This window comes from Clarias gariepinus, chromosome 6 (genome assembly GCF_024256425.1).
Source record: "Clarias gariepinus isolate MV-2021 ecotype Netherlands chromosome 6, CGAR_prim_01v2, whole genome shotgun sequence".
Taxonomy (NCBI): Eukaryota; Metazoa; Chordata; class Actinopteri; order Siluriformes; family Clariidae; genus Clarias; species Clarias gariepinus.
In genome coordinates this window covers 23,999,534-24,024,270 of record NC_071105.1, presented here as the reverse complement: position 1 = coordinate 24,024,270, position 24,737 = coordinate 23,999,534, and the positions used below count along the sequence as shown (strand labels likewise).

General features: G+C 35.8%; 2 protein-coding genes across 2 annotated transcripts; one reads left to right on the top strand and one right to left on the bottom strand.

Annotated features, from left to right (window-relative positions):
• Positions 1–7,131: 7,131 nt before the first annotated feature.
• On the top strand, positions 7,132–11,302 carry nat8l2 (N-acetyltransferase 8-like 2). Its single transcript, XM_053499101.1, has 2 exons — positions 7,132–7,222; positions 9,138–11,302. Coding segments are annotated over exons 1-2 (687 nt in total). The 5' UTR covers positions 7,132–7,221; the 3' UTR covers positions 9,824–11,302.
• A 7,590-nt stretch (positions 11,303–18,892) lies between these two features.
• On the bottom strand, positions 18,893–23,863 carry LOC128526820 (1,25-dihydroxyvitamin D(3) 24-hydroxylase, mitochondrial). Its single transcript, XM_053498982.1, has 11 exons — positions 23,548–23,863; positions 23,123–23,313; positions 22,912–23,005; positions 22,705–22,798; positions 22,433–22,524; positions 21,915–22,026; positions 21,386–21,531; positions 20,830–20,996; positions 20,126–20,204; positions 19,735–19,932; positions 18,893–19,646 (listed from the first exon to the last, which is right to left on the bottom strand). Exons 1-11 carry the CDS (start codon positions 23,788–23,790, stop codon positions 19,536–19,538), a joined length of 1,527 nt encoding a protein of 508 aa, XP_053354957.1. The 5' UTR covers positions 23,791–23,863; the 3' UTR covers positions 18,893–19,535.
• Between the last annotated feature and the right edge of the window lie 874 nt (positions 23,864–24,737).

Here is a 24,737-nt window from a genome sequence, read left to right as displayed (position 1 = left end):
CTGGCTCCTCGCTGTCTCTCTTTCCAAATTTGGACCCAACTCAGCACAGAGTTCCAAGAGGATAGCTCTTGGAAATCTGAAACGGATATTAAGCCAGTCATCATCATGGGCCAGAAAATCACTGTGATCCCTAAAAACACGTTTACTTCGGATTCAGCCATTGACAATGTCCTCTAATAAGGCCAACACTGCCATTGACATAGACTAAGGGTTGTATACATTTGCAAATGCTTTTATATGTTCTAAATTACATAATTGGTGGAAAAATATTGTGTCAATTAACCCACTTTATCAATTATAAATTAATAGCAATGTTTTTCACCTGTGTTGGTGCGATTTTTTGTAGTGTGCAATTTAACATTGCACACTACAAAGTTGCCAACGCAAATAAAACAAACACACACAAGAACGCCAGACATGAAGTTGGAGTGGAAGAACGCACATTCTCACGTTAATTTCACTGTTAGTAAATCCGACCGTGAGCGTGAAAACTGGCGTAAGCTAAGTTTTTGTGCGTATGCAGCGTTGATAAATGGGTGGTTGTCAGGAGTGATAATGGTGGTGTAGAAAGAGGGTCAGTGTGGTGTGGTGTGAGACTGGAAGTTTTAAATCTACAATAGAACTCATTCAGGTCGTCAACCAGTTTTAATTTCCCACAGAGTTGGGGGATGGCGTCTTTAGTGATGGCTTTCAGGCCTTTCCACACTGAAGCAGGGTTGTTTACAGAAAACTGATTTTCCAGTTTTTCAGAGTAGCTTCTCATAGCCGCTCTGATGGCCCTTGTTAGTGTGTTCCTGGCCTGGTTGTACAAGATCCTGTCTCCACTCCTGTAGGCATTCTCTTTGGCCTGACGAAGCTGTCTGAGTTTTGCTGTAAACCATGGTTTGTCATTGTTATTTGTTAAAAATGTCCTGGTAGGGATGCACATGTCCTTACAGAAACTGATGTAGGATGTTACAGAATCTGTGAGCTCGTCCAGATTGGTGGCAGCAGCTTCAAAAACACTCCAATCAGTGCAATCAAAACAGGCCTGTAATTCCTGCTCTGCTTCCCTGGTCCATCTCTTTACTGTCCTTACTACAGGCTTAGCAGATTTAAGTTTTTGCCTATAGGTCGGGAAAAGATGAACCAGGCAGTGGTCAGAAAGTCCTAAAGCTGCTCTGAGGACAGAGCGATATGCAACGATTATTGTGGTGTAGCAGTGATCCAAAGTATTTTTGTCTCTGGTGGGGCATGAAATGTGCTGTTTCTATTTAGGCAGTTCATGTTTGAGGTTTGCTTTGTTATGACCTGCAGAGGGTTGGATTTCTTCTGAAATTGTACAAGTAATATAAAAGAGACACAAATGTTAAAACCTTCTGCTTTTATTTATTTTAACATGCATTTTTGCATTGTCTAAGTGCTGCAAGTTTATTAGCTACACCTACACTCCCTGGCCATTTTATCAGTTAGTCTACAATTACTGTCTAGACTGTCTGTTGCTTTTCACAGTTTGTTCCTGCTGATTTAAGAATAGTCCACCAGCCAGAATTTTTTTTCAGCCAACAGTCTAATAGGCCCAGAAGGTAAGTAACACAGCATTTTATTTGATAGGATGTAAAGATGAGATGCATTCTTTAATTTTACAGATCTACAGTATGCAGTACCAAAAATGGAGATGAGCTGGCATTAAATTTACTCAGTGTCTATTAAAATCTTAAGAAGGATGATTTTACTTGATACACTCTATCAGTGTCACTGTTGTGCTGAGGATGCACCAGTATTGTTTAAAATGTCAATGAATATGCATACCAGTGAGCTACATATAGACAATAAATTGCAAGATTATATATTGTATATCTTGAATTTTCTAAATATATATGGAATATATACTTGTAAAAAGTTTTTGTTTATTTGAAATTGTAAGTAATAAAATTGTATTTATGGTTAAAGATGTATACAACAGTTACATACTGTAGGTACGCAATGGTTTGAGACTGTATAGAGTCACTGAGACTACCCCACCCCCACCCCTCATTGTGGTGCTTGATGTGAACATTACCTGAAGCCCTTGACCTGTATCTGCATTGTCCTGCTGCTCGAGGATTACCTGATTGGATAATTGCATGAATGAGTAGGTCGACACGAGCTTCTAATAAAATGGACTATGCTTCAAAAAAAAAAGAAAGGAAAGAAAAACATCAGTAATCGCCGGTATAATTTGTGCAGTTTTATAAGAATACTTACAGGTAAATTTTGCTGAGCATCTACCAGAGTTCTGGAGACTCTGGCTGTCATACTGTATTTGGTTTTTTTTGTTTGTTTTTTTTTTTTTTTTTTTTATTTAGCGAGACCCTAAGAGCTTTCTTTGTGTATAAATACACACAAGGGCTACAAATTATGTTAAAAAAAAATTCATTAAAGATGAATAAAAATGGTATCAAAGTAGGCTGAAATTTGTCTTTGCTGACAACTTCATTGAGTTCCTTTGTCTTCTTCTTATTTATTATCACCTGATCTACTGGTAAACACTAAGGCGAGATTTAAAATCAATTAAAGAATAAATAGGTCAAGTCCTCTATATTGCTTATATACATTGGAATAGAATGTCTTCTTTTCAGGAACATTTTACATTACATAAAACTATGGTATGATATGGTATGGTATGGTATGGCATGGTATAGTCCAGTACAGTGCAGTACAGTACAGTAAAATGGTTCACAATCTTATTCCTAGAGGATATTGCCCTGCCCTGCATATTTTAGTGCTTTCCTCGCTACCATTCCCACTTGAATTAACAAAAGGCAGTTAATTAGTTCATAAGTTAAATCAAATGTCCTGGGAGCTGAGAAAGCACTAAAATGTGCAGGGCAGTGGTTCTCCAGGACCGGAGCTAAAAACCACTGTATAGTATAGTATAGTAAGTATATTATATTATATTATATTATATTATATTATATTATATTTTATTATAGCATAGCATAGTATAGTATAGCATAGTATAGTATAGTATTCCTAATGAGTTTTGTGCTTTTTCACACAACTGATTTTCCTCTCAACCCACAGAGGTATGCCTTGTTAACCATAGACTAAAATAAATGTAATTTTTTTATGACTCTTGGACTCATATAACTCTTGGACTTGGAATCAGTCAACCATTACTTGTTGGTGACACACATTCGGCACACATTAAATGGTTGTGCATAAGGGTGAAAGTATAATCTAAGGTATGATTTACAAAGCAGACTTGTTAAGTACATTACAATTTAAAAATTGAGGGATTTGGTTTATCCAGTACACATTTGAACTGTGGAATGCAGGGTTAACCCAGACAACGTATTCCTTCTGTTAGCAAAATCTTAGATGTTTTCTGTAATTGTGTAATGTATTCTTCGCAATTATCCACCAGCTATAGACAGAATCTGCTAACCATTAAACAAGCATAAAAAAGCCAAAACATTATGCTCACTCTAATTTCAACCCAGCTTCTACAGTAGGTACAGTAAGTGCACATTTATGCTTCACAAGTCAAAAGTACCTTGTGGCTTAAACAGTTAGTTATCATGGGAAAGCAGCTTTTCATTGTGATGCAGTATAACATATGTATATCAGGATTATATAAATTAAAATAAAGAATACAGTCATGTTCAAAAGTTTGTACCCCTCTTTTATTTCTATGTTTTTTGTATAAAAACATAATAAAATAATGTCAGTACTCAGTATTAGGAAAATACAACCTCAGACAAACAACCAAATATACATTGTATTTTTAAAACATATTTTCTAAACATAATTTTCTAAACTATAGTTTTTGTTAGGTATGTTTATTATATTGTTTTGCAGGCAATTACAGAACAAGTGTTTTTTCTTTTTTTTCTTTTTTTTTTTACGAGTGCCTTTTGCTTGGCAGCATGGTTTAGGGGTTATATGTGCACCCTCTTGTTTGGTGGACAGGATGACAGATGAGGTAAGACAGAAGTCTTCATGGACTATGATGTTTGATGATGACATTGTGCTTTGTAGTGAAAGCAAGAAACTGGTAGTGGAAAATGTAAAGAGGTCGAGGTATCTTCTGATAAGCAGAGGAATGGTTAGCTGCAGCAGGACAAAATACATGTGTGGGATTGAAAAGTAGAATGGTGAGGCTACAGGAAACAGAGGAAAAGAAGGTGCAGGACATTAAGTACTAAGGGGCAACATTCCAGAGCAATGGAGAGTGTGGAAAGGAGGTGAAGAGGTGTGTGCAGTCAGGTTGGAATGGATGGAAAAAAGTGTCAGGTGTATTGTGTGATGAAAGAGTATCAGCGTGAATGAAAAGAAAGGTGTTCAAGACAGTGGTGAGACCAGTGTTTCTCTCAAGCATAGAGAAATAGAGAGTGAAAGTGAAGAAAATGCAAATGTTTAGGTCTTTCGGAATGATAAGGATGGATGGGATCAAGAATGAGTCTATCAGAGGTACAACCCATTTTATATTTTTGGAAATAAAGTTAGAAAGCCCAGATTGAGGTGGTGTGAACATGAATATATTGGTGGAAGGAAGCTGTGGTTGGAACTGCCGGGCAAGAGGTCTAGAGGAAGACCATAGTGGAGAGTTATGGATGTGGTGAGAAATGACATAAAATAACGTGGTGTGAGAGAAAATGATACAGAGGATAAGGTTAGATGAAGGCAGATGACTTGCTTTGGCGACCCCTGAAAGGGAACAGCTGAAAGACAAAGAAGAAGACTTGATGCAGAGCAATAATTTGACCCATTAAAGTGATGATTTTGTTGGCCAGGCATGGTATATATTGTAATGTTATGGTTATCAGTCAGTTAGAAAATGCGTATACTGGAGAGGAAGTGTCTCTACAGGAATAATGTGTAGACACTATAAATGTTTCCACTAGACATGAAATATCTTCACTTGGTTAATGTCACCACCAGACAAGAAATGTCATCATCTTAAGATTTTTCCAGAAAAAGGCTCCACTGGGTAAGAAATGCTTTCACTGAATTCATGTTTCCATTGGATTAACATCTACACTAGAGAGGAAATGTCTCCACTGGATGGTGATAACAAGTCTGGATGAAACTAATCCAAGTGAAGGTCAAAAGAAATACATTAAGCCTTCAAGGGAGAATTTACTTTTGGTATGTTTTAATGTCTAAAAGTTCCGTGGACTGTACAGGTTATTCAGCCATTTAGAGTGATATTTCAAACCATAGAGAGAACAACTGCTCAGTCCAAATGGTACTGTTAACAGTGTAAAGGAGAACCGAACAATAGTTTATCTCATCATAGAAAGTGAAACAATATTACTCTAACTTATGCACTTATCTGAGCATTTCACTAGTGTTTGGATACCATGAAATTAGAAAGTTTTCTCAGTATTAGGGAGCTGTGTTCGGACTGCCTGCTTCACATCTGAAAAGCAACAACCCCCCAACCTGGAAATCTTTTAATGGCCCAAAAAGAGAAAATCAATTGGAGTGTCTCTTCTGCAAAATAGGGACAAGTTATCAAGTTATCTGTAGATTTTAACAATGATTTGGCATTCTTAAAATTCACATGAACAACTGCATTGTGCAAGCCACCTTGGCCAGGATCGTCATTCAGGGACGTATGGCTATCTTTAAAATGTTTGCACCATTAAAAATTTTTTGATGTGGCTAAGAGTTTCATCACTGTACTGTACAACTTTAAGCTTTCATTAACAAGAGATATCATCACAAGTCATGATTTGACTAGAACAACCTGGTATAATAGTCTAAATCAAATATGTTACTATCTCCAGGGAAATAAACAATTGTTGACTTTATTACAAAGTTTATTCAGTGCCACAGCCAAAATGAACATTTGTTCACAGGGAGGTGGAAGGCAGCCAAGGGTGTTTGGGAGTAAGTTATTTGCAGTGACATAATCTTGTGTTTTTAATTCTGAGTAAGTGCTATACAATTTTAACGTGGTGTTAACCTTAATTAATAGGCTTGCAAGGAAAAGTCTCAGTCTTACTGACCCCAAAGAAATGGAAAAATCTTAGAAAGAAATATAAGGTGGGATTTACAGTACATCTCAATAAATTTGAATATAGTGGAAAAGGATTTTTTTTTCACAACTGAATTCAAAAAGTGAAACGCTTGTATATATTCTACATTCATTACATTTAGCTGAAAAGCCTTTATCAGTTTCCCGATTCTGGCTTACAGGTCAAAGTGAACTCGAAAGAAAGACTAAATAATGAACATTCTAAAATCAAGTATGTCAAAATATTAGAATATTTTACTTCAAGGGTGAGTAAATTACTATTTATACAACCTCGATCTACTTCAGTACACGCAACTACAATTAAGGGGAACAATGTGTTATTAAAGAATGAGTAGTCTCAGAGAGTGATTTGTTAATTTTCTACTGAGCGCGCATGTGCAAAGCATCACAAAACCTCCGTAGGTTATGTACAAAAAACGGAAATGAGCGGTTCATCTTATGTACCTTCTAGTCCAAGTCGTTTGTTCTTATGTGACGTTACTCCCGTAAACGTCATGCAATGCATTACACAGGAAACAAAACTTAGTCTACTAATCCAAGTCGTTCGTTCATCATTTCATTGCATAGTGTCTATGGTCACGTGACAAAAGAACAAATGACTCGGATCAGAAGATATAAGGGATGAGCTGCTTATTCTATTTATCATATGTCCTTAGCTGCATTTTAATATTTTCATTACTGGAACTATAATGGAAATATAATCCAAAATTTTGTGGATGTAGACTGGAACCACATTTAAAATTTGGGGTATGTAGATGTGTTGGGGGTCTGTTTATTGAAATTGTAACATTTGATTACTGATTAAAATAATTGAAATTAATTAAATGACTTTAAAAAAAGGTTCATTTAATGAACCTTTAAACCTTAGTTTGTTCCACACAATAAAATTTAATGATCATTTTGATTAACGAGATTCAAAAATGAGTTATTAAAATAATCCATACTTTCCATCACTAACAGTTGTGCAGAAGACAATCATCAATACCCACAAGTAGGGTAAGCCACACACAAATATGTAGTGTTCATAATTGTTCATTTGCCAACCAAGATGGTGCTGTTACGGGAACGCCCCGTGCGTAGTGACGTCATATGCCTGCTACGTAAACCTTACTGGCTTGGTGGTACTGATAATCTCTGCTGTCTTTGCTCTTCGCACTTTCGACTGTTCGAATCTGCACCGCGATAACAAGGAAACGTAAGAAAAGTACACCAAAAGTAAGTTTCGGTGTTGTTAAACTTATTATATGCAAAAATAGAAAGTTTTCTTACAACCAAACTGTCCGTACTTTTTCTTGTCACTGAGGTTCTTCTATCAATTTTTTCTTCTTTTTTGTATCCTTACTGTGGATTTTTTTTTAAATAACTTTATAGCTTTATTACCACTAAATACACAAATGACATAACACATTACCCTTGATACTACCACTTCACCAATACATGTAGAGCTATGTATGTGTCTATGTTTCTGAGAGTTTAGTTGTATAGGATTTTATGCATTACATCATGTATTTATATATTTCTGTAGATCATGTTGCAGGTTTGTGTTACTGTGTATAATCCTAATACACAGCAAATTCCCTATTATAAAACATAGCGTGTTGATTTAACACCCATCAGTGTTTATATGAGTCTAGTTCTGACTCATATAAGTTCTGAAAGTTTGACATTAACACTTGGAATAAATTAAACTGTGTAAATGTAGCCTTAGTTTTGATATATTTTAACCATCTTTAAATGTTTAAGACATTTACTAATTTAAATTAATACATGCATTATACCTGTTCATGTGGGACAGCAGTACACGACTTCACTCTTGTACTACATTAAAAGAGAACTCCATCCTGAAACACATTAAATACATGTGTGTTGCATGTTTATACTGACAAATTTAATAATTAGTGTTTTGGATGCTAAGTTATTATTTGGTGTTCCCATATCTGCCTCCCACAGTCCGAAGATTTGCAGATTAAGCTAATTTAGGTTCCCAAATTGCCTGTAGTGTGTGCCAGGTGATGGATTAGTACCCTATCAAAGTATTCATACATCCTGAACTTTTTAACATTTTGTAACGTTACAAGTGCAAACCAAACGGTATTTTATTTGGACTTTATATGATAGCCCAACACAAAGTTGCACATAATTGTAAAGTAGAATTGAAATGCTTTTTAAATAAATATCTAATGTGTGTATTTGTATTCAGCTCCCTTTACTCTAAGACCACTAGCTAAAATCAATTGCCTTCAGAAGTCACCTAATTAGTAATTAGAGTCCACCTGTGTGTAATTTACTCTCAGCATAGATACAGCTGTTCTTTGAAGCCCTCAGAGGTTTGTTAGAGAACCTTAGTAAAAAAAAAACAGCATTTTGACAGCCAAGAAACACACCAGAGAGGTCAGGGATAAAGTTGTGGAAAAATTTAAAGTAGGGTTAGGTTATGAAAAATATCCCCAGCTTGGAACATTTCACAGCATACTGTGTTTCATTCCAAATGGAAAGAGTATAGCACAACCGCATCCATCATCCCAAAATAAAAAGAGTATGGCACAAGTGCAAACCTACCAAGACATGGCCGTCGACCTAAACTGACAGGCCGGGGAGCTTTGACAGGCCAAAGCCTATTCATGTGATAGAAAGGCTCAGTCAAAGTCCAGACCTGAATCCAATTGAGAATCTGTGGCAAGACTTGCTGTTCACAGACGCTCTTCATCCAATCTTACTGAGCTTGAGCTATTTTGCAAAGAAGAATGTGCAAAAATTTCACTCTCTATATGTGCAGAGCTGGTAGAGAGACAACTCAAAAGTAGTTCTACAAAACTATTTACTCAGGGGGACTAAATACAATTTTTAAAACAATTACAATTACAAACGCTACACTTTTCAAATGTTCAAAGAAAATAAGGGATTTTTAAAAACTTTAATCATTTTCCTTTCACGTTAGAATTATGTGTCACTTTGTGTTGTCTATCACATTGGTGTAACGTAACAAAACATGGAAAAGTACACTGTACATGTTAATTATCAAAATTGATATGTTGTATTGATATTGTATAAACAATGCAGCTATAAAAAACAATTTGACATTTGTGTTTATTTTCTTCTTCTTCTTTTTTTACATATGCTGATATCGCAGTGCATGTTGTAATTAGAAAATTCCGGCTCTCAGACTTTGAAGCAGTGAAAGCAATATTTCGAGATGGAATCCAGGAGCACATTTTTCCTGCATTTATTCATGCCATTTCCCAGCCAGTCCACATTTCTCTGACTCTCTGCTTCTGTATTGCTGGCTATATACTAAGTGGAGGATCAGCTGGTGTGGCTCTGCTGGCTGGAGCATCCTGGATTGGCGTGTTGTTCTGCTGCTGCTATGAGTTCTATGCTGGATATGTCCGACTGAAGCTGCGCACAGACATGCAGGACATTACAGGTTACTACCTTAAAAATCCAAACAACTGCTTCTGGGTTGCAGAAGCTGAGGTAAATGGGCGACCCCTAGTGGTGGGAATGGTGGCTGTAGAGGCTAAAAAAAATCCAAATGACAATGCGCGAAAGTATGGTGAACTTTTCCGCATGAATGTGTCTTCTAAGTGCCGACACGTTGGTGTCGGGTCACGCCTGGGTAAAGTAGCTGTGGACTTTTGTAAGGAACGAGGGTTCTCAAAGGTTGTGCTTGAAACTAGTTCTCATCAGAGGGCAGCTATCTCCCTTTACATTAGGATGGGCTTTACACTCGTAGAATCCCACACAAGGAGTACAGCAGTTTGGTGGATGGCCAGGCTGATCAGAGTTACGATTTTGAAAATGGAGAAAGTCCTTTAATCTTTAATCCATTTACTCATTCATACACACTATATGGCCAAAAGATTGTGTGCCCCAAATGATCACATCTACAGTTACTTTTTGAACATCCCAAACCTTCTTGAAGTTGACAATCTCATTTTTATGTAGCTACCATCTTATTTATAAAACAACTACTTACAAACAAATAACACTGAAATTTAAAATAATATTGATAAATGAATTATAATTAGCATGTTTTAATTTGTATGTCCAGATATGTATTTTAGCTACATGTGAAAATGTATTCATTAAAATGCACATCTAATCAGAGTACAATCCAGATACAAGACAGAGAAAATGACCAGATGGAAGCTGGCTGTTTGCTTTGTGTTTCGGCCTTTTGGTGCTGGCAAGGTGTGCCATGCTCTCTTTTCATTCTGTGCCACCACTCCCTCTATTCATGAGCTGTGACAGAGCCAATCACTTTAGTGTTTCTGTGCCCACTGTGTTTGATGCTTCATGTGACTATCTGAGACTACTGAGTATTCATTGTTACACATTAGTCTCATACATTCCTCTATATTGGCCCTTACTGTACAGTCATTTGTCTCAGCCTAATTTTGTCCCCATATGCAATCACTACAACACTAGTATGGGAAGTGGGGACAGTTGTAATGCCAATAATCTACCTACCTTATTTCAGCTATCCCATCTCATCAGGTGCTATTAAATGTGATCAGCAACTGAACTATTTTTATACTGATATTAAAGTTCAGAGACAAAAAATTAATAGGTAGTTTCTTTGTTTGTTTTTACCTGAATTATTTTTACTTTGAGTACACTGTATTCATACATTTCTGGCTCTATGTGTTAAGACAATAAAAAAACATATAAAATGGTCAAAGTTTAAATTGTTGTAGTTAAAGTTTAACTGGCTTAGACATGAGCTTAAATATTTTCTTGTGACTATTAGTGCTGTTAGTGACAACATTAACACTATCATGCAACAAATGCTCTTAAGACAAAACAGCAGTAGTTTGAAGGACTATTATGTAAGTAACAAAATATTAACTAATCAACATAATAAAGTGACGTGACATTTCAAAAGGATTTATTTTACTCCTTAAATATTATCAACTTTATAGCAAAATCTTCATTTAAGGATTTAATTAATTTAATTATATTGATCATTATTGATCTTAGCCCTTAAAACAATATGCTATGCAGATGTTATGTTTACACACATTTAATACAGTTTCCCAGAGTGAAAGGGAACGTATCCGTGAATACCAAAAAATGGCTTTAATAGAAATGCTCTAAAAAGTTATAACAATTAAAGTATATTCAGTGTATATTACATGTATTACAGTATATCTAGTATATAGTGTTAGTATATAAATTTGAATTCCTAAGCTATGTGGCCAATATACACAATATAACAAAAGATTTAAAGTAGTGCCAGATTCAGTTTATGTATATTTTTTTGATTGTGTAAAGTTGCTTTGCAACAAAGACAATTGGTAAAAACGCTATACAAATAAAATTGAATTGAATATTTTTAAAGTGTAAATGTATCTATTATACTTTCAGATGCATAAATGTTTATAATCATGTTAGAAGACAGTAGTAAAGATGTGCATTTTCCTCTGCATCATCATATTAGAGCAGAGAGCCCAAGTGAAGTCCTCCGAAATTTTCCTAGATGTCTCCATATAAAGTGTCTTGGGTCTCTCTTTAGAGATCACTCTAATAATAAAAATGCTGAATCGTCTGTCATGACTTTTTCACAGATTTGCTGGAGGCCTCATGATCTACTCAGATTATTTTTAGGTTGATAGCACTGACTTTTTGCCATTTGTCATTGTTAGTGATCAGTCTTGAGAACCAAGTATTATCTTCAGCATATCTGACAAATGTTGGTGCTATATTTTGAAGCACAATTATTCATGTAGAGAAAGGCACTCTGAATACATAGAGTGCCTTAGGTTGAAGCTCTCACCACAGTTAGTCTGCCTGTCTGGAGGTTAATAATCTAGCAAAGTCACATGTTTTACCTTGAGTATTATTTCTATGGTGTTACAGACCAAGCAAAATGGATAAAAAGCAAGTAGAACGTAGATGATTGTCTCGCAGGCGGCCTGGAACCTATCCCAGGGAACTTGGGGCACGAGGTGGGGTACACCCTGGACATGTTGCCAGTCCATCGCAGGGCATGCAAACACACACGGGCAATTTGGGAATGCCAACCAGCCTAATCTGCATGTCTTTGGACTATGGGAGTAAACTGGAGTACCCGGAGAAAACCCACCGAGCACATGGAACATGCAAACTCCATGCACACAGGTCACGAGTCAGGAATCGAACCGAACCCTGGAGGTGCAAGGTGACAGTGCTAATGAAACACCACCATGCTGCTGCATGTGGAAACACCAACACCAGAGTTTAAAATTTGGTTATAATCAGCGAAAATTTATAATGAATATCATATTTAGTTTAACAGCAGTCATTCATTTAATGGGATATAAAACATTTTCCTGTATACTGTAAAATTAAAAGTATGTAAAATATTTTTTATGCTCTGCCTTGCTTAATGCAACTATTCGAGCATGTCATGTACTAAAAAATAAAATTACTGTAAATCCCCAATCTTCCACTACCATGCAGCAGCTTTTCCATGCCACTAAATAATATATGATTTTTCACTGTCTCATTATGAAACTCATGAGTGGAGTAGGCAAATATGGCAGAAATAAAACACAAATACAGAAATTCAGGAACTAAAATTTGACAAACAAAAACAAATATTTCGCCAATGCTGGAAATAAATCTGATCTTAAGGACAGAAATGACAAATATATTTTATCTGTAACGACGCGGGGCAGAGCCGCGCAAAAATAGCCTATTCTGCACTGCTCGGAACGGGCAGATCTGCGGGCTGCTGCCCCGCTGGGTTCTGAACAGGCAGGGGCGCGGCCACGTAGACACGTGGTTGCCAGGCAACGCTACCGCATGACAATCAGCTTGGATACGCCGCACCTGGTCTATTTAAGGGTCCTGATACTTCGGCACTTCGTGTGATCATTTAGGAAGCACCGGTAATGTATCAGGGCAAAATAAAAGCGCATAAAATACAAAAGAGAAAGGCAAAGACCCAGGTTCTGTCTCCCTAAGACGCTAGCGCGAGACAAAGCGCGCGCGACACGCCTCAGTTCGGCGTGCGCTCTTAGTTTAAATTCTTAGTGCGAACCACAAATAAAGAAAGTCTCTCTCATAAATCCTCGGTATAGGCGAAAGCCCCGAGAGGATATAGTTTTTTAATTTCAATTTTCCACAGACCCATCCGGTCTCGTGCAGAGCTCTGTTTTTTGTGTTTTCAATTTTCTTTTGTTTCCTTTGGAGTTCATTAATAACCCCACGCTATCTCCAAACCGGAAGGTCTTCCCGTGCGTATCATAAGCACTCTCACAACTTCCTGCTACTAAGTACTTTTACATCCCGCACCATGTAACACTATTAAAAAGGTTTGCAGTATTATTTTCATCAGTTTCTCCTTAAACTAACTCATGAAATCTGATATTACCTTGGTATTGCTTTGCATGGCAGATTTGTGTAGGCTAATTTTTAGATAATAGCTTTTTGGTCATGCAGTTGTCGCTTTCTAATCTGTTAGAAAAAACTGCACATGCATTTCCTCAGCTGGAACTCAGAACTGCCCTTACAGTTTACACCACTTCATTTAAGCATCTGCCTCAATAACTGCTAAGTGCATGAAGGCAACATGCAAGACATGGGCCTTGGTTATACTTTAGTCACTATATCACCAAAAGTATTCACTCACCCATCCAAATCATTGAATTAAGGTGTTTCAATCACTTCCATGCTTTACAGGTGCATACAATCAAGCACCTAGACATGCAGAACGCTTCTACAAACATTTGTGAAAGAATGTCACTTATGACCTTGGTGAATTCCACTGTGGTACCGTGATAAGATGGCACTGTGCAATAAGTCAAATCTTGAAATTTCCTCACTCATAATTAGTGCACAGTCAATTGTTTTTATTATAACAAAGTGGAAGTGATTGAGAACGATAGCAACTCGGCCACAAAAAAATCACAGAACGAATCACAGCGATATGGCATTTCTTTTCTTTGCCAGCAGAGGTCAGGCAAACTCTTTTTTTTTTCAGGTCTTCACTCGTTGGTACACTATCCATGGACATTGACAAATGTTTATTAACAAAGTGATTTAATATTGGGTAGTTAGAGAGTTACAGAGTCACCATCCAAAACCTAGACAAAGGTCTCTCTCACCATGAATACTGGTTTCCTTCATAGCAAGCTGATAACTGATAAGCAAGTCATCTTATGAATAATACTGCATGAGTAGCTTAATTATTTTGTCATTTACAAAATCTTTATGTAATCCTCCTTGGGGTTTAAGCATGTCATCCAGTTCACAAGTTAAAGTTTGAACAGCATTGATACATTTATACATAATGTTTAAACTGTAGCGATCCACAACCTGCAAATGCTGCCAAAAGACCTCAAACTAATAAAATAAATAAATAAATAAATAAATAAAATTGGGTTGCATTCATTCATATTGTTATAGGGCTAGTCAATTAGTGATGTAATATTTATATGACAAAGTTTTTATCATGTTAAATTTTTCTCTCATTGAAATGCATGTTGGATTGTTTAATAATTCTTTTGAATTGTTAAAAGCGCTATACAAATAAAATTAAATTGGTTATTTTTTGATACTTTATTCCTTTTATACTGTTCTTTAACCATATGTATGTATGTATGTACGTATGTATGTATAATATTTTATTTTGTTTTATTTTATTAATTAATTTATTTAGCTGGTACATCATGGTCCACCTTACCATGATCACATAATTCATAGTTGTTGTTTTTTAAACACTGTCATGGTGCAAAACCAGTTGAAAGCCCTTCTGTTTAAAAATGTCCTGTGTCTACATGTTTTATTGCACTTTAATTTGTAAAGGTGTTCCTTTAAATTAAAAACAACTCATTTGAAATTTATATCCCCTTCTCCTTTTTGCACTATACAGGAAAGATCAAAATCCCTCCTCTCTGTTAAAAATACAACTATGTAACTTTTACTTTAAGTAAATTTTAAATGAGCTACTTTTTACTTTACCTTTCTAAAATTGAGATTGAGAATTTTACTTTTACTTAAATAAATTTCACCAAAGTCATAGTAAATTTACTTGAGTAGAATATTTTAGTACACTTTCAACCTAAAATTTTAATAATTTTTTTGGCAACCAATATTTTTGACTGTGGCAATTCATATGTCAAAATGAATCCTCATGCAGCCATACTCATTTTTTCACAATTTAATTTCAAATAAATCTTGGTATTTAGATTATAGAATATGTCATCAGGGGAAAAAATCTATTGGTGGGCAAGGGGTAGCTCAGTGGTTAAGGCATTGGACTATGGTTCGGAAGATCCCAGGTTCAAACCCCACAACCACCAAGTTGCCACTGTTGGGCCCTTGAGCAAGGCCCTTAACCCTCAACTGCTCAGATGTATAATGAGATAAAAATGTAAGTCGCTCTGGATAAGAGCGTCTGCCAAATGCCCAAATGTAAATGTTACACAAACAATGTTGCTAAGCCTAGACCCAATGAAGGATGGGTTCATCACTTTATGTACTTCCCTTCTTATGCTGACACACCCATCGCACTGCAGTGGCGGGAAATCAGGACTAATCAGACCACAGGAATCTTGCATGGTTCCATAGGCCAAAATTTATGATCCCTTTAAAGTGATCTGAGTGGTCTTACACAAAAGTGTTTTTTTTTTTTGTGGCCACACAGCTGTTTTATCCCAATCCTGGTTTTCTTGTTTGCACATAGCAATTTACTGCTATTCAAATGGTTGAGTAATATTCATGCTTGAATATGTATGTTACTAATATTACTGTGTTGCTGCATAACACTCACCCAATAGGCTGCTCAGTTTTTTTTAAGGCTTGGTTGTAAAGGACCACTGTGTCAGAGAGTGCATGTGCCATTTGAGTCCTGCTGTGAAACCAGTTTTACTAGTAAAAAAAAATAAATCGAATGCAATAATATTTAAAACATTACATTATGTGGTTTATTTAGTGCATATGAAAGTGACTACCTTACAATTACTAATGAACCTACTGACATTTTAAATGAGTATAATAATATTGGTATTAATCTAAAGATATTGTTTACTTATTAAACAGACAAAACTGCAATGCTTTAATTGCGGCAAAATCAAATAACAATATTGTATGATAGTTATAATATGTAGTAAATAGTAATTTGACTTTCATTGCATTGGAAGCCACTGTTTACTTATTGCAGATTGTTTTGACTTAGAATACACACATTTCTAAGGTGAATGACACGCGTGTGTGTGTCCAAGGCAAAGAAATGTTGAGAAACTAGGGCCAAAGTTACTGTAGCTAATGTTATATCATTGGCAATGTTTTTGTGTATTTTTCTCTCAAAGCAACGGGTTCAAACGTTGTGAAATACCAGAACATCATGACATTGAATTGTCAGCTGATAGCCCTCCCTCCTCCCGTAAGTGAAGAGCACATATTTGAGAAAGCGTCTGCACACACATTGTCCTTGAACTCCAGTGTGTTTTTACAAATAAACAGCTTATCCTTGTATGTTTTTGGTGTTATTTATTGAGGAATGACAAATTTGCCCAATGAGAGAATAAGTGTAAATTCTCAATTTTGTTGCTCTGAATTATTAAACATTTGTATGCCTCCATTGGCTGTCAACTGTTGATGCAAATCTATTTAGTCAGCTTTTTTATTAGTTATGTGTCCCAAAGTGAAATATGAAAACAATGTCAATACCGATGTAAGACTAAATTATGAATTACAGCCTTTTAAAACGATTTAAGAATTACCCAATCTTAATTTATTATATTTTCACATAACTAGATGCCCTATCTAGACTTTCTTTAATAAAGCACATAGGGAGAAAGTCAAGACAGTATAACTGCACATCACCCTGTGCTTTCTTAAAAGATTTTTCTCTTCGTTTCTCATTGTGTCACTGTGGCACAGTGTTCAGAACTGTGACTAGAATGAAAATGATTATTTTGTGGACACTTCCTGTTACCCTTGTCAACATTTAAAATGTTTAATAATTACCCTTGAGACCTCAAATTTGACAGGTTGTGCCTATTGTTAAAAATTCCAAATCAAAACCAACCTCACCAGAAATCTAATTTCTTGTCTTGTCTTTTGCAACCACACAGTATTCTGCATCAGTATACTAATTAGCAGCGTGATCATCTGTGATCATCTGTGATCATCTGCACTGATTTCTCACTGTTTCATGCCTTAAATTGTTTGTTTATGCTTTAATGATTCATACATTACTGTGTGATTTAAAAACATCCCTCTGAAATTGGTTAGATACAGGGACTAGATTGAAAATGAGAGACATTTAAGTGTTTAAAATACATGAATGTCTGGCTCTTTGACAATAAAATATAGAAATGAGCACTTGCTCAAGACTTTTGCAGAAGTACTGTACATTGAAACCTTTTCTAAAAGCTTGGTGGGATGCTTTGACCAAATAGACTCAGTGTACTGTCCTTTTATAAGAGATTTTTTAATGGTTATAGGAGCTGGCTGGTTTGGGAATGCTGCATTTTCTTGTTTTCTTTTTAGTCATGAGCCATAATAGTTTGTCAGTCAGATCCTGGCCAAATTGCAGGTCCCAGCAATCATAAAGTCACACTGTTTACTCTCTATACAATATTGCCTTCCAGGTTGAGGTATGTTGTTAATAGCCTACAATGTTTTTCTGGTGTATAACTTTAAACATGGGTCTCAGGGGACCTAAAAGCAACAGGCTTTCTTTTTCCAGGGACCCTTTTACTGTTCATTGATGCTTTGATCTGGCCTGTAATATCATGAGACCTGAATGCAATGACATGAAACCATGTACATTTTCTAAAGGAACTTTTTTGAAAGTAAGAACATGTCTCCAAATTTTTTGATATGTCTCTTTAGCGCTGATTTATTTATCCTATTCCTTATTATTACAAACTGCTTCAGGCGCAAGTTAGGTATGGGGGTAGCTCAGTGGTTAAGGCCTTGGTCTACAGTTTTGAAAGTCCCAGGTTCAAACCTACGACCACAAAGTTGGCCCTGTTGGGCCCTTGAGCGCACTGCTCAGATGTATAATGAGATAAAAATGTAAGTTGCTTTGAATAAGGGTGTCTGCAAATGCCTAAATGTGAATGTTTTAGTAGCAGTCACAGTCCCATTAGTAGAGCGGGGCAGTTGCTATCCATGGTCCTGAAGATCAACATCTTCCACGGCCATGATGTCATGAAGAGTGTGGAGGGTGAGAATATTTTTGTTAAAGCTAACACATATTTGCTAAGGCTAACATTTTGTTTTTCTGTTGTAGGAGGGCAAAAATCATCATTGAAAACGTTTATAGCCAACTCCAAAAGTGTGTCTATTTCTCATAATTACTGTAAGTTTGCTGCTATTCAGAAATTGCTCCAGTGTGGCAGGAACACAATAAGAAGGTGCCAGGAAGTTATGATTTATACAGATTAGTATGTCATATGGTCTTTGTGGATTGTTGAAGGACTCACAAACATAAGAAGGTACATAGGCACTTCTATTGTCCTCTGTGTTTATCTTCTGTTTATAGATACATCTTCTATGTTAAAATGCTCACTATCTTCATGGACAGAACTCTTGTCCTTAATACTCACCATTTTCTTTTCACATTTCTTAGCAAATGTATTTTAAAGTTAATTTTACTATGTGCATTATACTATAATATCATTCCATGCTAAATAGATTAGTAACATATCTCATTCTGTGTGCTACAGAGTAATACGTACGCATGTAACTATATTATAGGAAGTTGGAGTAGGAGTGTGTGTGCATGAGTGTGTGTTTGGGATTGCACTGTGCTCTAGTTTATTCTGGCTTGAAATGTACATTGTAGCATTCTGGGTCAGCTGGTCAACTCTCTCTTTTTTATGTTTGCAAAATGTAAATTATATACTCACCACTTGTCAGAACAATTTTTATATATAATGATTCATTTATTAATTTGTTTTCCAAAAGATGCATACAGATACATTAAAAAAATATATTGTTAGCATTGTAATTGCTATATAGAAATAGTAGGACTATATACAACATATACAGTATAAGACCATTATTTGCAGACTCTCCAAGTTTTACATAGTTTACACAATTTTATACATACTCTAGTGGTACACTACATTCATACATATAATACAAATAATATGGTATTTTAAATATCAGCTTACAAAATAATTCATTTAAACGTAAAATATCATCAGCATTATGATTTGTAATGACTCAATTCAGCCATCTAAAGTGAAACTATTATACTAGAGTACAATATAACATGGAATATATTATATACTGTATGTACATTCATGTATATCCTAATCAGTTACAATGTAAACTAAAAAAAATCATTATTTGAGGTATATCTTAAATAATAATAATCAGATTAGCAGCAGAGTAGCAGCAAAACTAAGCCTTGTGAATATTTCTCACCAAAGGCCATGGAGTTTTTTGTTCCTACATGATTTTGAAAAAGTAAAAACACATAATGTTAAATGCATAAAAGATTTTGCCTGATTATACATTTTCAAAATAATGCAAGTATATCTATATTTCTTCTAGGAATATAGTTCTGTCAATGGATAAATCCTTATCGACGAATAAAAGCCACAGGAAGTTCTCGGTTTGGCACCAGTGTTCCTGTATGTATGGCCTCCACTGGATTATTATCCGTTGCTGCAATCTCATAATCACGAATTAACTGTAAAAAGAAATAAAGTAAATGTTAGCACATTAAAATTTTTAAATGTTTTAAAAATATATCTAAATTTGCAACAGTGTGATCTTACCCAGCATAGTGCGAGCTGTATCTGTAGCTCAGCCAGGCGACGACCAATGCACATTCTCTTGCCGATGCCAAAAGGTATATGGGCAAATGGGTTGATGGAGTTTTTATTCTCGAGCCACCGTTCTGGCATGAACTGCTTCCCATTGTCAAAATACTCCTCATTAGACCCCAGTGCCTGGCTATTAATCATCAGAACAGTCTGCAATTGAACCAAATACTTTAATATGACAAATGTCCCAAAGGGGTTTGATTAAATATTTATAGATATATTGTATTAAACTAAAATAAACACGTTCCTATGAGCCATAACAAAGAAATGACGGGTAACTGTAATGATAGAAATCAGTCTGTAGATGGCAGTGCAAAACTAACATTAGCAATAAGGCTCTTACCCCTTTAGGGAGACTGTATTCCCCAAGCACAGTATCTCTGTCCAAAGTTCGGCTTGTAAAGGGGATGGAGGGTGAAACTCTGTTCATATGGAACAAAAAAAAAACCATACATAAGTATATCATAAGTACATCAAAGCATGTCAATCCCACAAAATGCCAACATTCCTAGAGCCTTGTGGAAGTATTATCCTTGCTTAATGTATTAGAACATTTGTTTTGTCTCATGACTTGATTGTCAAAGCATTATGCTGGTGGGATTAGTTTTACCATTAAAACTTTCAGGTAAATCTGACATCAAAGTTTTTTCCCTCTGGCTTTTGATCTTGCCCGTTATTAGACTGTAATCTAAAATTTTTAGCTAAACAGTTGGGACCATAGCAGCCAACCATGCAAACAAATGGCAGAATTTGTTGGGTTTAAAAATAATGTTGACATACATTGAAGATCTAGTTAAGCTTTATATAATGAATCATATAGGACAAAATTACAATAAAGATTTTTTCTTTCTTAACAAAAACCATTAGATACATTTTCCCTGTTTTCTTATTGCCATTATTTTACTTTTCTTGCCATACATTTTTTTATACTACCCCAAACTACAGACAAGTATTTCCACACTGATTAAAACTTTGCAGATAATTTGTTTAGTATAAAAGTCCTAGCATTGTGTTATGAGGATGATAGTAATAAAAAGCATGTTCTACCTCATAGACTCCTTCAGACATGCCTTGAGATATGGCATGTTTTTTATATGCTCAGCACATGGAACCTGTCCAGGGGGCACTACTTCTCTGATCTCCTTCAGTAGTTTGTCCTGGGCATGGGGGTTCCGTGAGAGGTTAAAAATAGCCCATAATGCACTGTTGGCAGTCTGCATAGACAAAAGAAAATAGATTGTCATTATAAACGATGTAGTCAGTGTCATTTATGCAACAAAGTGCATAAACTGCTCAAAACATATACATTTATTGGACTTAGGTGAATAATAATAAGCAGACAAAACTTAAACGGGTCTATCAGATTATTTGGCCAATTATAATCTTTTGTATGTTTAATAAATTACAAATCTTATAAATTTATGAGCCAATAAAATATGGGTGAGAAAACCTCCATATAAAAGTTTAGCTTAAATTTATTTAAATATTTATGTTTTAAATTAAATAAACATTTTATTGAAGGTCAACCCTTTTAGAGAATTATATTAATTTATCAAAATTTCAGCAAGAGCCATAACATAAGTCTTATAATACTCATACTCACTGTCTCTACACCCCCAATTTGGAGCTCAGTTATTGCTGCATACAGCTCCTTTCTGGTGAGGGGACAGTTATGGTAGATATCACTAAGGAAGCCATCAGTTTCTCCACTTGAGTGTCTCTTCAACTTCTTGTCAATGTAGATTTTTGCTAAAAAAAAAAAAATTGTCAGTCTAACTGTATCAATTGATAAATCAAATTTACCATGAAGTACAACAATAATCACTGCCAAAAATAGGCCATGTTAAAATTATATGCATAATTAATTCAGCCCAGCAGCAGTACTATGGTTATACAAGTTTAGTATTCCCTCACCGTCTCCCTGGCCTGCTCCCTACTCCCACTACTACAAATATTTGCTGCATTCCCACTCCACTTAGGTCATGCAGTTTACTACAACTGACTCTGTCCCCTCCCACTCACAAGCTCTAAAACTAGAACAAAGTGTGAACTAATATGGTCAACAAGCAAAGTACTAAGTTTATATCTTATCATCGGGCAGGAAATGTGCTGTATTAATAATGAATTTGTACCTATATTAAAAATACGGTCCCAAGCAGCTGTGTGTTCTTGCCATGTCTTTGTGTTCAGGCTTTTGTGCAGACTGACCGGAGTTACCATCATTCTGCCAAACATGTTCATCATCTGTAAAGCAAGGAACATTGCACAGGTTAAACATTTGCACAAGTGAAAATGAAATTGGGTAACCATGTTATGACAGGAATTCTGGCACAGATCAAGTATAATCCCGGATTATTTTAATGGACAGTCACATCACACATACTGTAGACACTAAGCTATGACACCCATAACCAAGAAACCAATAGGGGTGTCGAACAGAGAAGATAAACTGCGTCTGAGTCATGTTACAGATCCCATAAACACAAAATGTGACGTAACACCCACTTATGTAATGCAACCCTACTGAACTGAGTAACTGACTGGCAAACTACACACATGACAAACAAGCGTTGGGAAAAGGTTATCCCAGTGTTTGTGTTACTGAAATGTACAGATAAACTACATTGTACTTATGAGATAACCGGCATACCGTTTTTATCGCGGTGATAAAGTCAGTCGCCTCCTCATTGGCGTGTTCTTGCAAAATCCCAAATCGTTTGTCATAGAGAACGTAACAAATAGCTAGAACAGGGGGAAGGCTTAATATTAATATATATGTATTCATGTAATTAATAATAACATCATTTTGACATGTAATTGATAATTAAAACGTATTAGTTAAAACAAACAAGCATGCAGTGGATGATGAGCTGCAAATATGTCACAAATATTTTTGTTAAATATGAAATATTAAAAACTTACTTTCAAAGGACCACTTGTTGAGTTCAAAATACAAGTCATTGATCTTCCCGTTCACATTAACATCTCCAATCCTATTAACGAAATCAGCCAAAACCTTTAAAGAATAAAACAAATATATTAATAATTGATGAACGGTTTAAAATTGATTAAAGTTTAAAATGTTGACCACGGATATCTTTTCCGCGCATATACTGTACATCTACCAACCTCATTAATTTTCCCATCGAGTTTCACAACCTCGGTTGGTTTCATGAGTTTCTGTTGAAATGTGCTTCGGACTCTCTGCCAGTCCTTTCCTTCTCTGCAGATAGATTTCATAATAATTACTCAAATTGCTTCGTTAATTTTATTATCAGTTCAACAATCATATCAGTTGGTGGGATGGGGGATTAGAATACTGAGGGAAAAAAATATTTACAAGATGAGAAGTCCATAAGCCTCATCCCGCAGGTCTCTGTATGCCTTCCATGGTTTAATTTCCAGTCTCTGCGGATAACTTCCCTCCTTCCTGTACAAGGCTTCCAGCAAGCAAGGCGCGCCAATGTTCACTGATTCAAACGAGCCTATTTTCATCTTAAAGATTTTGCCAAATTTCTTATGGTAATCCATCTAAAGTAGTTAAAGAAATAACAACACATATTTTATTTTTATTTATTAAAACGACTATATATCCTAAACATGTATAAAAAAAAATACAAAATAAAAAAAATAATAAAAGTTATTTAAAACTCTAATGTAAAACATTTATCATAATAATAATTATTATTATAATAATTTAAATATTTAAATTTATATAAAAATATGAATACATTAAAATAATACTATTAAAATTATAATAGGTACCAGTGTCTGGTGTTGTTTTTGTAAGCCTCCTCTGCGCAGGATGTCAACGAGGTTCCCCAGCAGGGGCCAGTTGGTTGGGCCTGGGATGGACTGGAAAGTGTGTTCTGTGCAATGCGCAGCAGCATCCTTCGCGTCCAGCACACACACCGAGGATGTTGGCTTGCAGTGTTGCAGCCCGACCGACTTCTTCTTCTTCAGCACCTCGAGGATCTGCGCTGGGGCCTTTTGAATCTGTGCTCTCATCTCTGCTTTCCCTCCTTTACTTTATTTCGTGCGTAAAGCTCTTCTTGAGCTGCTTTTGTCTTAAATTCGTGGCTCGGGTTACAATCTATATATACTAGTAGTATTTGTTAGTGATAGGCTGGGGACCAATCAGGAACAGGGCATGGACAAAAAAAAAAAAAAAAAAAAGAGGTAGAGAGAGATCACGAGCCAACTACTCATATAAGGTTTTACGTTGCGGGCACCGAATGACCCCGCATGGACTGAGGAAGTGCCCTTGCCCTCTGTTATATAAATAAACACACGGAAGGTGACGCGGTTCGCTTGATGCGCTTTGGCTCCTGCGATTAGCGCAACCTTATCTCCTCGCTATGTAAATACGCAACCATCGGTTTGCGCAAATATTTGTCATAGTCTACTCTGTGCCCCTGTGTAATCACCTGTCCATGTATGTGTGTATGTGAGTGTTATTGTACACATAAATGTAGAGTTTAATTTGCATCCTATCCTAATTAACCATCGCAAATGAACTGTCCCAAACTAGGGTGCACATAACAGGAGTCTGAACCTCTTAACCAACTTAACCCTTATTGACCAACATAATATATACCTGCCATTACTTATTTTACGTGCGTGTGTATGTGTAAGAGAGAGAGAGAATTCCTATATTTTGGTGCGGAATTTCCAGAATCTCTCTAGTCATTAATAAAACATATATACAATTTCTGGAAGTTTCAAAATTGAAACTGAAAAGTATCCTATCCTAATCTCAAGAAGCATGTCTTATCATTTTGTCAAAAGAGACGAAGAACCTTTTTTGAAATGACATATTCAGTTATTTTTCTTAGTTTCGATCTTTGTTTTCGTATTCGTAGCATTAATATCTGTGTGTACCCGAATTATCGTATCGCAAATGAAAATTAATAATAAAAAAAAAGTCTGTAAAAAAGTACTTGCCAAAAGAAGTA

Excerpts from the sequence above, each read along its gene's own strand:
- LOC128526820 (XM_053498982.1), bottom strand. The coding sequence starts at position 23,790 with ATGAGAGCACAGATTCAAAAGGCCCCAGCGCAGATCCTCGAGGTGCTG. Across the intron at positions 23,314-23,547 it reads AAAAACAACACCAGACACTG|ATGGATTACCATAAGAAATT; the intron begins GTACCTATTATA and ends TAACTACTTTAG. Across the intron at positions 22,799-22,911 it reads TCGATGGGAAAATTAATGAG|GTTTTGGCTGATTTCGTTAA; the intron begins GTTGGTAGATGT and ends TATTCTTTAAAG.